Source organism: Rhizopus delemar, genomic scaffold (assembly GCF_000149305.1).
Source record: "Rhizopus delemar RA 99-880 supercont3.40 genomic scaffold, whole genome shotgun sequence".
In the NCBI taxonomy this organism is placed as follows: Eukaryota; Fungi; Mucoromycota; class Mucoromycetes; order Mucorales; family Rhizopodaceae; genus Rhizopus; species Rhizopus delemar.
Window position 1 is genome coordinate 1 of NW_027137866.1, and position 15,409 is coordinate 15,409.

At 35.1% G+C, this 15,409-nt stretch overlaps 8 protein-coding genes across 8 annotated transcripts; all 8 read right to left on the reverse strand.

The window, feature by feature from the left end:
- Window positions 1–242: 242 nt before the first annotated feature.
- RO3G_17336 (uncharacterized protein) lies at window positions 243–869 on the reverse strand (the record flags this gene model as incomplete). Its single annotated transcript, XM_067671920.1, has 1 exon — window positions 243–869. The coding sequence occupies one exon, from the start codon at window positions 867–869 to the stop codon at window positions 243–245; it is 627 nt and encodes a 208-aa protein (XP_067528021.1).
- A 129-nt stretch (window positions 870–998) lies between these two features.
- On the reverse strand, window positions 999–2,174 carry RO3G_17337 (uncharacterized protein; the record flags this gene model as incomplete). Its single annotated transcript, XM_067671921.1, has 1 exon — window positions 999–2,174. The coding sequence occupies one exon, from the start codon at window positions 2,172–2,174 to the stop codon at window positions 999–1,001; it is 1,176 nt and encodes a 391-aa protein (XP_067528022.1).
- An 889-nt stretch (window positions 2,175–3,063) lies between these two features.
- On the reverse strand, window positions 3,064–5,160 carry RO3G_17338 (uncharacterized protein; the record flags this gene model as incomplete). Its single annotated transcript, XM_067671922.1, has 1 exon — window positions 3,064–5,160. One exon carries the CDS (start codon window positions 5,158–5,160, stop codon window positions 3,064–3,066), a length of 2,097 nt encoding a protein of 698 aa, XP_067528023.1.
- Window positions 5,161–5,725: 565 nt separating this feature from the next.
- On the reverse strand, window positions 5,726–6,880 carry RO3G_17339 (uncharacterized protein; the record flags this gene model as incomplete). Its single annotated transcript, XM_067671923.1, has 2 exons — window positions 5,726–5,798; window positions 5,838–6,880. 2 exons carry the CDS (start codon window positions 6,878–6,880, stop codon window positions 5,726–5,728), a joined length of 1,116 nt encoding a protein of 371 aa, XP_067528024.1.
- Window positions 6,881–7,994: 1,114 nt separating this feature from the next.
- RO3G_17340 (uncharacterized protein) lies at window positions 7,995–8,885 on the reverse strand (the record flags this gene model as incomplete). Its single annotated transcript, XM_067671924.1, has 1 exon — window positions 7,995–8,885. One exon carries the CDS (start codon window positions 8,883–8,885, stop codon window positions 7,995–7,997), a length of 891 nt encoding a protein of 296 aa, XP_067528025.1.
- Window positions 8,886–9,030: 145 nt separating this feature from the next.
- On the reverse strand, window positions 9,031–10,089 carry RO3G_17341 (uncharacterized protein; the record flags this gene model as incomplete). The annotated part of the gene is made up of 1 exon (XM_067671925.1): window positions 9,031–10,089. The coding sequence occupies one exon, from the start codon at window positions 10,087–10,089 to the stop codon at window positions 9,031–9,033; it is 1,059 nt and encodes a 352-aa protein (XP_067528026.1).
- A 543-nt stretch (window positions 10,090–10,632) lies between these two features.
- RO3G_17342 (uncharacterized protein) lies at window positions 10,633–12,675 on the reverse strand (the record flags this gene model as incomplete). Its single annotated transcript, XM_067671926.1, has 2 exons — window positions 10,633–11,441; window positions 11,580–12,675. The coding sequence occupies 2 exons, from the start codon at window positions 12,673–12,675 to the stop codon at window positions 10,633–10,635; spliced, it is 1,905 nt and encodes a 634-aa protein (XP_067528027.1).
- Window positions 12,676–14,073: 1,398 nt separating this feature from the next.
- Window positions 14,074–14,574, reverse strand: RO3G_17343 (uncharacterized protein; the record flags this gene model as incomplete). The annotated part of the gene is made up of 1 exon (XM_067671927.1): window positions 14,074–14,574. One exon carries the CDS (start codon window positions 14,572–14,574, stop codon window positions 14,074–14,076), a length of 501 nt encoding a protein of 166 aa, XP_067528028.1.
- Window positions 14,575–15,409: the final 835 nt, after the last annotated feature.

Here is a 15,409-nt window from a genome sequence, read left to right on the forward strand (position 1 = left end):
GGATCAGGAACTTTTATGAGAAGGTTGCCTGTTTATTGAATAAAATATATAAAATAAAAAAATGTGAGTAGAACTGTACTGTCCTTTTTCTTCATCTAAATAGTTGGGATATTTATATTGTTAAATTTTTTTTTTTTTTCTTTTTGACTTTTTTCATTTTTTTGACTTCTTTCATTTTCTTGACTTTTTTCATTTTTTTGACTTTTTTCATTTTTTTGACCTTTCTCATTTTTTGACTTTTTTCATTTTTTGACTTCTTTGTCACAGATCGTCGGACCACGGGAAGAATCGTCCTCGATTCTTGACCAAGCGTCTGTTTGTTTGATTTTTAAAGATAAGGCACGGAAGAGACTATAACCAGGTACAATTGTTTTAAGGGCTGTTTGTTTTGCTGCTATGTAAATGGTTACTGATTCTGGAGTAGGCTTTGGCCTTCTGAACTTGAAGTGGGCCCATCGCGATACATTTAATGATATAAGTTCACAAAGAGAGTCCTTTAGTTCTTGCAAACGTTCAATTTCTCTTATAGCCGCCTTATATTGTTCATATTGGTTTTGAATAAGCGCTTCAATGTTCATTAACAATTCAAAATCATCTTCTATTTCCCAATTGGCTTCTTGGTCTTCCTGATTATGTCCTTCTAACATTGCCTTGATTCCCTCTACAGTGTAAATTGCATATTCTTCCCTTGTAAATGTGATACCATCGATTTCATATGTAAGATTCGTAGGTCCAATATTACAATCTTCCCACATTATTAAAAAATCGTTCATTACTGTTAAAGCTGCTTCATAGCCTTGTTCTTGATATACCTTCTTGATGTAAGTATCCATATCCATGGAAAATGCATTGTTGTTCTGGTTAACCATTGATACGGGGACTTGTTCGTTTGTTTTGTTCATTGAAATAAAATATAGCTTTTCCATTTTTTTTTTCCTCTATTTATATACTTTTTTTTTTTGTATTGCTGATTGATACTAGTCACATGTTGTTTCATCTTAATGAAATAACTCCTTTGCTTGTTCATCTAATTTGGTCATAACATGTCTCAGGTTTTCTTGACACCATTGCACTTTTGGTAACAGGTACGGTTTCATTCTGTTTCCGTGTACCCTTCTTAATTTGGTATCTTCTGGATTCATGCTCTTGATGTGATACGTGCCTTTGCCTAATATGTGTTGTACAACATAAGGTCCTTCCCACTTGTCTTGTAACTTTGCTGACCAAGATGTGGATAAGTAATCTTTATAGATGAGTACCAAGTCTCCTAGTCTAAATGGAGGTTTCAGTTCTTTGCGTTCATCTAATATCTTGTTTTCTATCTGCTTCTTCTGTGATTCTTGCGTTTGGCGTATATTTTGCGCTGCAACTTTTCTTATGTTACTGAGATTATGTATTTGATGGATTGTCCTATGTTTCAGAATGGCTTCAAACTTTGGTGAATTTCGTTCGTATATATGATAGTCCATGTCAAATGGCGTTTTTGGTTCGTAACCGTAGAGTAGGAAGAATGGCGTTTGTTGTGTAGATGCTTGTTTAATTGTTCGATAAGCGAAAAGTGCCGCTGGTAAATATTGATCCCAGTCTTCTTTTTCGTCCACACTTCTTTTCTGTAATATTTGTCCTAACGTTCTGTTGAAACGTTCTATCAACCCGTTACTTTGTGGGCTATAAGGTGTAGTTGTTTTATGAATAATTGAATATGTTCTGCAAACTTGCTGTAAAAGCTTGCTGATAAACGGCTTGCCATTATCGGAAATTATAATAGTTGGACATCCATGTCTACATATGATCTCTTCGTATAAGAACAGTGAAATTTCGGAAGCTGTTTGAAAACGGATAGGTCTAGCTTCAACGTATTTGGTGAGGTAGTCAATTGCTGCGATAATATATCGATATCCAGCTCTAGACGCTTGTACATGCTTAACATCTAATGCTATTCGATCAAAAGGTTTTGTAGATACTGGCACAGGGTATAATTCTTCATTCAGAGATTTCTTTCCATACTTTTGACATCTATGACATTTCTTTACGTATTCCATTATATCTTTAGTCATGTTGTCCCAGTAATAACGTGATGCTATTTTGTGCAATGTGTTGTTATAAGCCATGTGTCCACCTAGAGGATGCTGATGGTATGTATACATGATTTCTTCTGCTTCTTGTTTATTCATTACTTTCCGTATAATACCATTCTCAGTATTATAACGATAAAGTGTGTTTTGGTATATGGTGAACTTGTGTGCTTCTTTTTGTAGGTATTTTGCTTGCTTCTTTGAAATACCTTCTGGCAATTTCAAGTCTTGTAAATATTGTTTCAGCATGTCTATTTGTTTTTGTTCCATTTTTTTTTGTTGAATAAAGTTTTTGTGTTACTAATCGTTATTTGTGATACTGTATCTATTGTTTGATGTTTCAGGGTTCTTTTTGATAATGTGATGTATTCTAAATTTGTAAAATTTCCATTTTTCTAATCTCGGTGTTTTCGGTTGTATGAAAATTTTCGTTTTCTGAAATTTGGGGGCCGTGCTCCTCGAATGATTTTTTTTTTTTGTTTTGTGTTGTTTTTGGATTTTTGTTGTTTTAGGTATCATCTTCCCTCCCATCCTCCTATTGATGAATAGTAATATATATGTTGGTAATAATAGTTGTAAAGTTATAGTCGTCTAATATCCTAGTCTTGACAAGAAATCTGCACTTTCATTGACACGTCCAGGTCGATACTTGATATCAAAGTCGTACTCTGACAATGTGACAATCCATCGTGCGATAAGTCCGGTGGGGTTTGGTGTTTTCAGTAAACCAGTTAAGGCTGAATGATCAGTAATGATCATAAATTTCTTTCCATGTAAATAAGGTCGAAACAGTTTTACAGCCCAAATGACGGCTAAGCATTCTAGTTTTGTAGGTGCGTAGTTAGCCTCGTTTGGCTTGAGACCTCGACTTGCAAATACAACCGGATGTTCTTTTCCATCTTCATCTAACTGTGACAATACACATCCTAGTCCTAATTTTGATGCGTCCGTTACTAAAAATGAAACTCCTTGTTGAAGTCTGGTCTTGCTAATACAGGTGCTGTGGTTTAGCAACTTTTTTGAGTGTTTCGAATGATTCTGTTGTTTGTTGTGTCCACGGGATCTTCTTCTTTGTTTTCGTCTGGTCGTGCAAAGGTCTAGCTATCGCTGCGAAATCCTTAATGAAACGTCTATAGTATGATGCAATTCCTAAGAATGACCTGACTTGAGTTGTAGTTGTTGGTTGTGGATATTCGACTATCTTCTTTATCTTTTCTGGATCTGTATGTATACCATTTTTGGTTACGATATATCTAAGAAATTTTAAATGATCTTTAAAGAAAAAGCATTTTTCCGGGTTGAGCTTCAGGTTTGCTGTTTCTACACACTGGAATACTAGTTCTAAGTGTTGGAGATGTTCTTGATCGTTGTTTGAGTATACATTTAAGTCGTCGATATAAGCTACTAAGCATTTATTGATCAATGGTCGAAAACATAGATCTATCAATCTTTGGAAAGTGGCTGGAGAGTTTACTAAACCCATAGGTAAGGTATTGTAATGATATGTTCCAAATTTGGTAGTAAATGCTGTCAGCTCTTTGCTTGATTCGTCTAAGGGTACTTGATGAAATCCAGCTCGCATGTCAAGTGCTGAGAACACTTTGGCTTTTCCTAGCGTATCTAATAGATCGTCTATTCTTGGTAAAGAATATGCATCCTTCTTTGTTACTGTGTTGAGCTTTCGGTAGTCGATTACCATTCTATATTCACCGTTTTTCTTCTTTACTAAGATAACTGGCGCAGCCCAAGGACTATTTGATGGGGATATTACTCCTAACTTGCAATACTTGTCCAATTCCTTTTGAAGATATTCCGCTTCTAAGGGGCTGATTCGATATGGTCTATGGCTGATTGGCATTGTATCTTCTTGTATAATAATCTTGTGATTTATAACGTCTGTTCGTCCTATGGTATCATTATTCCAATCGAATACATGATCGTATCTACTGAGTAGAGCTCGCAGTTGCTTTCGAATGTCAGATGGTAATTCTCCTATTTCCAGTTTTTCATATAATGCAGTATCCAACAGTTTATGTTTCGTTTTGTGCTTGTTTCTAATATCACTAGTTCCTATTGTACATAGATCGTGATTCGTTTGTAAAGTATAGGCTGATATGACTTTATCTCGATGTAAATTGTATCGTTCTAATATTCCTAGCTCTTCTTCTGGTTCTACGATAATTACTTCATTGGTGCGATTAAAGAGTCGTATTTCAACTGTCCGCTTATTCACAATTAGGGTAGAACATGTATCAAAGTATCCGCTAGCATTATTTAGCTTAGGGTGAGTTGTTTCAAAGTGATAAATCAAATCGGGTATTTCTTTTTCTGGTTTGTCCAATGTTAAGGTCATCGATGAGTTAGCTGGTATTGTTAATCCGGATGCTGTAGCTTGTATGAAGTGAGATTCTTTGAAATTTGTTATAGTAACTTCCTCTTTTGTTCCATCTTCTAATACTAATAGAGACTGATTTTCTTTTTCATCATCTGTTATTTCCTCTTCAGTATCATTTTCTGAGCTTTCTTCTTCTTCTGATTCAGTTTCTTCAATATCATCGTCATAACTATCATCGGATTGTTCTTCATCAGATTGCTCTAACTTGTTATTGGTTAGGCTAACTGGGGGTTGATATGTCTGCTGATAAGACCTCATTTTTGGCAATACAACATTCTTCCGTTCGTAATATATGGGTAGTTTGGCCTTTTGATGTTTGTATTTGACCTTCAAGGTTAAGGTGTCAAAGTCAATTCTTGCTTTTGCACGGTTTAACCAATTGTTTCCCAGGATAAGGTGTGTAGGGCATGATGGTAATACTTCAATGGTACATGGAATAACCATATCATCTTTTATTCCAATTGGTACATCATATATCAATCCAAGACCTGTCTGCTTTGAGCCATTTCCTAGAGTGAAAATGCTGTCTGATGCTGAATCTATTTCTAATCCTAGGGCATCTGCTAAAGCCTTCGACATACATGTTTTTGCAGCACCACTATCGACTAATGCTTTTATGGTTTTGTCGCCAATGCTTACGGTTGAATACACAGCGGTTGTGTTTAATTCTTCATCCTCCAGTAATGCCATGGTTTGTTGTAATTGCTGGGATGCTTGATCTTGTTTTGGCTTTCGTTTTGGTCTACACTCGCTTACAAGTTTTCTTCTTAATGCAGGTGCTACTGTAATTAAATCACCTATATCTATGTCGGCTTAGTGTCGTAACACATCTGATACAATGTCGTATTTGATGTCAGGTTGTGTTCTTTTTATTCTAGGTGTCTTATGCTTCTGCTTTTCTTGTATAGGCAAGTCCATGTCAACTTCAATATTTTGTGGTTGCATTGATACCTTTGGTCTAGTTGTCGGATGAACTTCTTCGATATGACTTCTTGTTGTTACTCGTTTCGTCACAGAAGGTCCTGCTACTTGCTTTCCTTTGTCCTTAGCTTGTCTGGATATGGGGTTGCGGTTCCGACTTCAGGAGGTTTTTCCGGTCTGATAGCTGCATATAGATCTTTATTATGCTTTGAGTTTTTATTTTCCGTTTCTGTTAATAAGGCGTTTAGTTGATGCTGTTGTGTATTATTAATGGGTTTTGTATTATTTTGGGTGTTTGATTGACCATTTCCTTGTTTAAAGGCAACCGACCCATTTAGTTTTTTGACGGTTGTTTTGTATTGGAAGTTTGTTGCTGCACGTTGTTATTGTCCATTTGTGTGTTGTACCTATTATTGTTGTTGTAGTTATTGCTGTATCTTCCATACCTATTGTTGCCATTATTGTTGCTACTGTTGTTGTTATAATCGTTGTAATTGCTGCTATTGTTGTAACGATTATTGCGGTTGTAATTTCTGGCAGGTTGTTGATATTGTTGATGATTGTTGAACTCCATACGAATAGTCTTTTGAATAAGGTCCACTAGATCCTGCTGTTGATTAGTCTCCATAATTTGCTGATGGTTGTAAGTTTGCTGAGATCTGTGATGATTACGATTACCGTGTTGTTGACTTGGATAACCTTTAGAAGTATCCATAGCTGCTAACTGGTTGATAGCAAGCATGTTATGATCGTTTGAATTGTATACTGGCATATTAGTATGTTGAACTTCTCGGTAAGGTAAGACTGGTACACCATATTCATAATCGTCAATAAGTTCGATGTTATGATTTGGGGGTGTATGATGCGGCTGATAATAGCTGTCACTGGGATAGACCAAAGCTTGGTTTGCATTTCTTGGGATAAAGGGATTATCTACCATAGCAATTCTACGTGGTCTATTTGCGTTCCACCATCCTTCTGCGTGGTTCATCCAATCCTTTAGTGTCTTTGAGCTACTTTGTATGCAGAATCTTTTGATTTCTGGCTGTAAACCAGCTCTAAATCGGCTTTCGATTACAGCTTCATCTTCGATATTGGCAAGATCAGCTGCTTCCCTTAGTCTAGCTAAGAAGATACGGGGGTGTTCTTGTTCTCCTTGAATCATATCATTAAATTCCAATTCATAGTTTTGGATGAGCTCTGCTGTGACATATTGACTTCTAAGAGCTTCAATTGCTTGTTCGTATTTGACGTCGGGAAGTTTCTTGAGTATGTCTTTTTCAAAAAAGACTTTTGCAGCACCTTTGAGTAAGGATCTGAGAATTGCGAGTTTACGGGCGTCATGTACATTATTGATAGCAAGATAAGATTCGAGTCTTTCTAGGAAGTAGCGAAAATCTTCGCCTTCATATCCATGAAAGTCAACGGGTACAGGTTTATAGTTATAATTATTGGCCAACGCGATATGTCCGGTATTGTAAGTCGCCATTTTAGATGTTATTGAGTTTGTAAATAAGTTGTTTGAGTGCTTGAGCAAGTAAATTCTTGTGAGTTAAGGTTTTGTAAGTTTTGATTTGTTGATTCTTGAGTATTTTCAATTATAGTGTAATTGACATCTCGTAGTGACCACCAAATGTTATTTTGTAGTATGGTTGGTTTAGTTTGAGTGTTTTAGAGAAGTTTTTCTTGAAATTTTTAAAGTAAGGTACTGTAGTGACCACCAGATCTTTTAATTAAGATCAAATAAAGGTAAAGATAAAAAAAATAAAGGGATCAGGAACTTTTTATGAGAAGGTTGCCTGTTTATTGAATAAAATATATAAAATAAAAAAATGTGAGTAGAACTGTACTGTCCTTTTTCTTCATCTAAATAGTTGGGATATTTATATTGTTAAATTTTTTTTTTTTTTTCTTTTTGACTTTTTTCATTTTTTTGACTTCTTTCATTTTCTTGACTTTTTTCATTTTTTTGACTTTTTTCATTTTTTTGACCTTTCTCATTTTTTGACTTTTTTCATTTTTTGACTTCTTTGTCACAATAGCATCGTTTGCTATTGTGATAGCATTGTAATGATTTGGTTTATAGTAGTTTCTCTGTTTGGGAGTGTTGAGTTAAGGTTTAAATAAACAGATTTGGGTGTAATTGATATAAGAGTTGCTTTTATATGAGTCAGATTTGGCTTGATTCGCTTGTTATAGTGACCACCAGATCTTATAAAGTAGATCAGACTGTTTTGATAAAGGTAAAATAAAAAAAAAAAAAGATAAAAAGATAAATAAAAGGGGGTTTTACAATGAAGTATGATAGCTTCAAGGGACTTCTTGTTCTTGATGTTAAATAAAATAAGAGATAATTTGCCTCTTTAAAAGAATATTTATTTGATAAAAAGAAAAAGTAAAATAAGAAGTGAAGTAAGTAAGAAGTTAATAAGAAGTGAAGTATTTTTGTGATTGTTATTTGGAGTTATTTATATGTTTTTGGATTTTATGCTTTTGTTCTGTTTTTGGTATTTTGGGTGGTTGTTATAACATAAGAGGCGGTTGTTGTATAGTGTAAGGTGGTCGTTGCAAACTGTAAGGCGTTCGTTATAAACTGCAACGATTTAAATTCCGCCGTTTTGTTCTTGCGTGTTACAGATGCCCCCACCGAAAGAAAGTTCGTCCTCGAACGTTCTTGAGCGGTTCCTTTTATTTCCCCAAGAGTCTTGTCGTCTAATTTGATCTTTGAGGGATGGGTTTCGATGTATCGAAGGCAGAATTGCCCTTAACTTGGCGTATTTTTGTGCAAAATAGTTTCTAATACTATTTTCATTTTGATCAGGCTCTTCGAATGATAGGTGACTCCAGTAGTTAACTTCAATAACCAATTCTTCAATTAATAATCTTTTTTCGCGTACTATATTTCTTTGTTGCTTGAGCAATTCTTCATACTTGATATATGTACTTGTCATGTGGTTTCTAGCAACTTCAATAGCATTCATATTATTAAATTCATTGAGAAGGTAAGCATCTAATTCTTCGAAATCAATTATTTCTTGGGCTTCTTCTGGATTAGACTCTTGAATTTCTAATTCAGATGGTGGACTTGGCGAGTGGTTGCTTGGTGTTGATGGAATAGTCAATATTTCGGGCTCCATAACAGGAGAGTCATTGGTTGGCATTGGCAGATCCATGATGGGGAGAATTACATCCAGATGGTTGCTAATGTCATTAGCAATATCCAAAGCATATTCATAACGACTGATAGTAATTCCATTTTTGTCAGTAAAAGTGAATATACCACCGCTAGCATCATTTTCGTATTCAATTAGCCAATTGAGGAGAGCATTCATAAGGGATTCATACCCTTCTTGTTGACAGAGGGTAACAAAGTACTCCGTAAACATGAATACGTAGTATCCAGTAAGATTAGTAAAGTCTTCCTTATTAGGAGCATAAGGACGCCACCATGCGCTTCGAATGGCAGCAGTTTCAGCGAGAATATTAGTGAGCATCTTGAATATCAGTTATTGTTATTTATTTTTTTTTTCTCTTTTGCGAATTAATTCTTGGTGTATTTATATCTTTTTCTTTTGGTGAATTGTATGTCGTTTGTTTCAAGTTTTTTTTTTTTTTTTTTTTTTTGTGTGTGTGTGTGTATTATTGAAGCAAGTCTCTTGTTTCATCATCTATTGTGGTTGAGATAACCCTTTCGTGTTCCGACTTCCATTGTACGTCTGGGAAAGAATATGGTTTCAAGCGATTACCGTGCACCCTTCTAATTTTGGTATCTTGTACGTTGGTGTTTTTAACATGGTATGCGCCTTTTCCTAAGATTTGATGTATAACGTATGGTCCTTCCCATTTATCTTGAAGCTTTCCAGACCAAGATGTTGATAAGTAATCTTTGTATATCAATACGACGTCTCCTAAATTGAAAGCAGGTTTCAATTCTTTTCGTTGATCTAGAAGTTTGTTTTCAATAGCCTTTTTCTGTGCTGCCTGTGTTGTTTTAATGGCCTTAGCTGCTTGTTCTCTAATTCGATTAAGATTGTGCACCTGATGCGCGGTTTGATGAAACAACACTGCTTCAAATTTGGGGGATTTCTTTTCATAGATTTGATGTTCCATATCAAATGGTGTTCTAGGCTCATATCCATACATTAAGCAGAATGGACTTTGTTTTGTTGTAGCCTGTTTCATTGACCTATATGCGAATAAGGTTGCTGGCAGGTATTGGTCCCAATCTTTCTTTTCATCATCGCTTCGTCGTTGGAGTATTTGGCCTAAAGTTCGATTAAATCGTTCTATGAGTCCATTGCTTTGTGGATTATATGGAGTTGTTGTTTTGTGTATTATTGAATAATTGCGGCAAACTTGTCGTACTAAGTCACTTAAAAAAGGTTTTCCATTGTCTGATACGATAATTGTTGGACATCCATGTCGACAAATGATTTCCTCATATAGAAACAGAGCAATTTCTGATGATGATTGAAAACGTATAGCACGAGCTTCTACATATTTTGTTAAATAATCGATCCCAACGATTATATATCGATATCCAGTTCTTGATGACTGAACATGTTTAACATCTAGTGCTATTCTATCTAATGGTTTTGATGATACTGGTACTGGGTATAATTCTTCGTTGAGAGATTTGCATCCATGAACTTGGCATTTTGGACATTTTTTAACGTATTCTTGTATGTCACGAGCCATTTTTTCCCAATAATATCTTGTAGCAATTTTATGTAGAGTGTTGTTGTAAGCAAGATGTCCTCCCAAAGGATGTTGATGGTATGTGTGTATTATACTTTGAGCTTCTTCTTTGTTTAGTACTTTGCGAATGATACCGTTTGAAGTGTTGTATCGATATAATGTGCCTTTGTATATAGTGAAGTTGCTTGATTCCTTTTTAAGATATCGCGCCACTTTATCAGATATGTTGTCTGGAATCCTTAGATCATGCAAGTATTGCTTTAATAGGTTCATTTTTTGTTCTTCCATTTTTGTAATTCTTGTACTTGGTAAATTTGCTTGATTTAGTTGTGTTGTGGGTTTATGAGTTTCAGGTAATTATTTTTTTTTCTTTTTGTGTTGTTTCAGGATTTCTTTTGTTGTGGGAAATTTTTTTTTGTACTGTTGTTAATGAATCTTTTTTTTTTTGGAATATTTGTTTCAACTACCCCTCCCTGCCTCCATGTAGCTTTGTAAAATAATTGTGTATTTCAGGTGATAATCATATTGTTGCGGTTTTAGTGCTTAGTATCCAAGTCGAGACATGAAATCAGCACTCTCATTGACTCTTCCAGGTCGATATTTGATTTCGTATTCATATTCTGCTAAGATTGTGATCCATCTTGCAATGATTCCGATTGAATTTGTGGAATTGAGTAAACCTTTTAATGCTGAATGATCAGTGATAATAGTGAATTTTCTTCCCAATAGATATGGTCTAAATAATTTAACTGCCCATATTACTGCTAAACATTCCAGTTTAGATACACCATAGTTTCCTTCGCTCGATTTGAGACTTCTGCTGGCATAAATAATTGGGTGCTCATGATTGTTTTCATCCAACTGTGTCAATATACATCCAAGACCATTTCTTGATGCGTCTGTTACTAAGATAAAGTCTCGATTAAAGTCAGGTCTTGCCAAAACCGGTGCTTGTGTTAATAATTTCTTTAACAATTCGAATGATTCAGTTGTCTTGTTAGTCCAAGGTATTCTTTTTGATGTTTTGGTTTGATCATGTAAAGGTCGTGCGATTGCTGCAAAATTTTTAATAAATCTTCGATAATATGAGGCCAATCCAAGGAATCCTCTTATTTGCGTGAGTGTTTTTGGGACTGGATAATTTTGAATCTTTTCAATTTTGCTTGGGTCGGTTTGTATTCCTTCTTTCGTTACAATATATCCAAGAAACTTCAAATGATCTTTGAAAAAGAAGCATTTTTCTGGATTGAGCTTTAAGTTGGCGATTTTTATGCAATTGAATACTTGTTCTAGGTGGAGAAGATGTTCATGATCATCATTAGAATATACATTCAAATCATCTATATAGGCAACTAAACATTTGTTGAGAAGCGGTCGGAAGCAGAGATCAATTAATCTTTGAAAAGTTGCTGGTGAATTGACTAATCCCATTGGTAACGTGTTATAATGATAAACTCCAAATTTTGTTGTAAATGCGGTTAGCTCTTTACTTTCTTCTTCCATTGGAACTTGATGAAATCCAGCTCTCATGTCTAAGGCGGAAAATACTTTGGCCTTTCCTAGTGTGTCGAGTAGATCATCGATTCTCGGTAGTGGGTAAGAATCCTTTTTGGTTACAGCATTTAACTTGCGGTAGTCGATTACCATACGATATTCGCCGTTCTTCTTTTTGACTAAAATAACAGGTGCAGACCAAGGACTATTTGAGGGTGCGATGACTCCTAATTTACAATACTTTTCTAATTCTTTTTGCAGGTATTCCGATTCAATAGGGCTGAGTCGATAAGGCCTGTGACTGATAGGCTGTATATTTTCTTCAATTATAATTTTGTGTTTCATCAATTGTGTATATCCAATAGTGTCATTGTTCCAGTCAAATATTTCCTTGTACTTGTATATCAATTTTCTTAATTTCTTTTCTGTCATTTCTCCAATTTTTCCAATTTCTAGCTTGGCGTAGGCATTTTGGTCTATTGTTTCGTTTTCTGAGTCTTCATTTGAATCTGTATCTTTTTCCATAGCAAACAAATCATAATTTTTATTGAGCTGGTAGGCTTGTATCATTTCTTCTTTTTCTAGATTGTATTCTTCTAAAATGCCTATTTCTTCATGTGGTTTCATATATATGTCGTTTCCTGATCGATTGTATATGTATATTTCGACGTTCCTTTTGTTGATAATAGCGTTGGAATTTATATCGAAGTATCCCATGGCTTCATTGATGAATTTATTCGTAACATTAAAGCTATAAGTAAGTTTTCGATTATCCCCAGATAGTTTGTCTATTCGGAAAGTATTTGATGTGAATGCTTTCAAAACCATTCCTTCTTTAGGTGCTCTAACAACATTTTCTTTTTCTGCTTGTACTACTTCTATAGATTGTTCCAAATCTTTATCTAATACTAGCAATGAAGTTTCCACTTGATCTTGAGGTAATTCTTCTTCTGAATACTCATTTTCGGCTGTATAGTCTTCTTCGCTTACTTCGTCGCTTTCAGATATTTCTTCAGAATCGTCACTTTCTATGCTGTCGTCTTCAGATGTTTCATCTTCAAAACGGACTCGTTTAGGTGAAGAATTTGTCATGCTGACAGGATTTTGATATGTTTGTGTATGACTAATCATTTTTGGTACATTGTCCTTTCTGCGGAGAAATGATATAGGCAATTCGGCTTTCTGTTTCTTGTATGATACCTTTAAGGATGAGCTATTGAAGTCTATCTTTGCTTTTGCACGGTTCAACCAGTTATTTCCAATGATAAGATGTGATGGACAAGTTGGTAAAACTTCTACTGTACATGGTATGATCATATCTTCTTTTACTTCTATTGGTACATCGTAGATAATTCCTAATGCAGGTTGCTTTGTTCCATTTCCTAGGGTAAAGACACTTTCTGATGCAGCATCTATACTCAAATCCAATGTATCTGCTAAAGCTTTTGACATACATGTCTTTGCTGCCCCACAGTCTACTAAAGTTTTGACTCTATGGTTTCCAATATTGACTTTTGAATATACAGCTGTGGTATTTATCTCATCATCTTCAATCAATGCCATTGTACGTTGAGGTACTTGCTTATTAACTGTCTTTCTTTTTGGTCTACAGGCATTAATTAATTCTCTGCGGAATTTAGGTGTAGTAGTTATCAAATCTCGTACTGATATATTTGCAGGTTGTTCCAGTACATTGTTTACAATATTGTAGGATACGTCTAGTTGTTCTCTTTTTGTCCTTTGTCGTGGTGTTTTTCTTTTGATTTCTTCCACAGGTAGGTCCATATCTATGTCTTTATTATTGTTTGTAGCTATTTGATTTGTAGCAGATGGGTTAACTTCTTCAAGGTGTTGACGTGTGTGATATTGGGTGGGTAGTTTGTAGTCGATTAAAAGTAAAAATAAAGTGTAAACAGGAAACTGATAATCGATGAGACTCTTGAACCTCTTTATTGAGTGAAGACAGGGGAGAGAGCTCATTAAATACAAACTACGTCTGATTTTATAAAATTAATAATTGAAGAACCGAAGTTGCGCAATGTAAATTACTAAAGTTGTTTATGAGTACTGATGGCTATATAACACGTAGTGTTATATAGAGGTAGTTTTAAATTATATGACATGGAGATCTTGAGTAATCTCACACGACATTTGAGTATTTAATAAGGAAAATACGACAACGTGTACTGACTTTTCTAGTAATAACTGGTGTTCTTGTTTGTTTTTCTTGTGGAGTTGGTCTGGCTTTCTTGTATGGGATGCCTTTAGCTACTTCTGGTGGTTTTTCGGGCCTAACTGCAGCATATAATTCTCTTCTATAGTTAGGATCACTTTCATTTTGAGTTAAAATAGCATTAAGATGTCGGGATTGCTGAGATGATGTATTATTTTTTTGATATTGATGTTGATTTGGCTGAGGTTGGTTAATGGGTTTATTATTGTGGGTATTCGATTGACCATTGATTTCATGATTGAAAACAACCGACCCATCTAGTTTTTTGACGGCTGATTTTGCTGTTGTTTATGTTGTTGTGGAGTAGACTGATCATTGTAGTTATTATTTGGCTGGTTGTTGTTATATTCTGGTTTTCTACTGGTATAATCAACGTTGTTTCTGTATCTATTGTATCCATTATTGTTGTAGTTGGCACGGTTGCTGTATCCATTGTTACTGTATCCACTGTTGTTATATCCATTGTTGTTATATCCATTATTGCTGTATCCATTGCCATTGTTATTTTGGTGGCCATTGTGTTCGTTATTGTGTCGATAGTCACGATAATTGTTGTTATAACTATTGGGATTACCACGCGTGTTACGATTATACGACCTGTTAGGTTGATAAAAGCCGTTTAGTTCATTACGAATAGCTTGTTGTACCATATTGAGAATATCATGTTGGTTGTCTGGTTGCGTTGGTTCCTTGTGCTCATATCTTGGACGATGATGCACTTGATATTGAACGTCATTTGTATGACCATTTATATCCATGGTTGTTAATCGAGTTGGACTACTAATAATATTACGGTGATCATTCTAGTTGGATTGCTTGTACCATTTATTGTAACTACTTGTGTTGGTAATTCATCTGTATCTATAATTTCTACATTGTGATTGTTTATAGCGTAATGGTTGTGATAATTATCATCATCATGGTAGATTAAGGCGTTGTTAATGTTGCGTGGTATAAATGGGTTATCGACCATTGCAATCTTGCGTGGTCTGTTTGCATTCCACCATCCTTCAGCATGATTTATCCAATCTTGAAATGTTTTGGAGCTGCTTTGGATACAGAATTGTTTAATTTCCCTTAAAAGGCCAGCGCGGAACCGACTTTGAATCACCTCTTCACTAGTAATATTCGCCAGATCAGCTGCTTCTCGTAGTCTAGCCAGAAATATTTGCGGATGTTCTTGTTCTCCTTGGTACATTTCATTAAATTCCAGTTCATAACTCTGTATTAATTCAGGTGTTATGTAGTGGTCTTTTAACTTTTCAATAGCCACGTCATAGGTGAGTTCAGGAGTATTCTTGAGTATAACATTTTCGTAATATATTTTTGCTGCGCGTCGTAATTGTGACTTGAGGATGACGAGTTTTCTCGAATCACTGTACGTATTGCTAATTGCAAGAAATGATTCAAGTATTTCCAAAAAATGTCGGAAGTCTTCTCCTTCATAGCCGTGAAATTCAATTAACCTGGGACGGTATCCTTGGGTTACGCTTTGGTTGCTGACTGGGGCCAACACGTTAGGTCCTGTTGATGTCATTGTTGATAATAAGTGTCTTGAAATTGTTGATTCGATTTTGAGTATCTTCTGTTTGA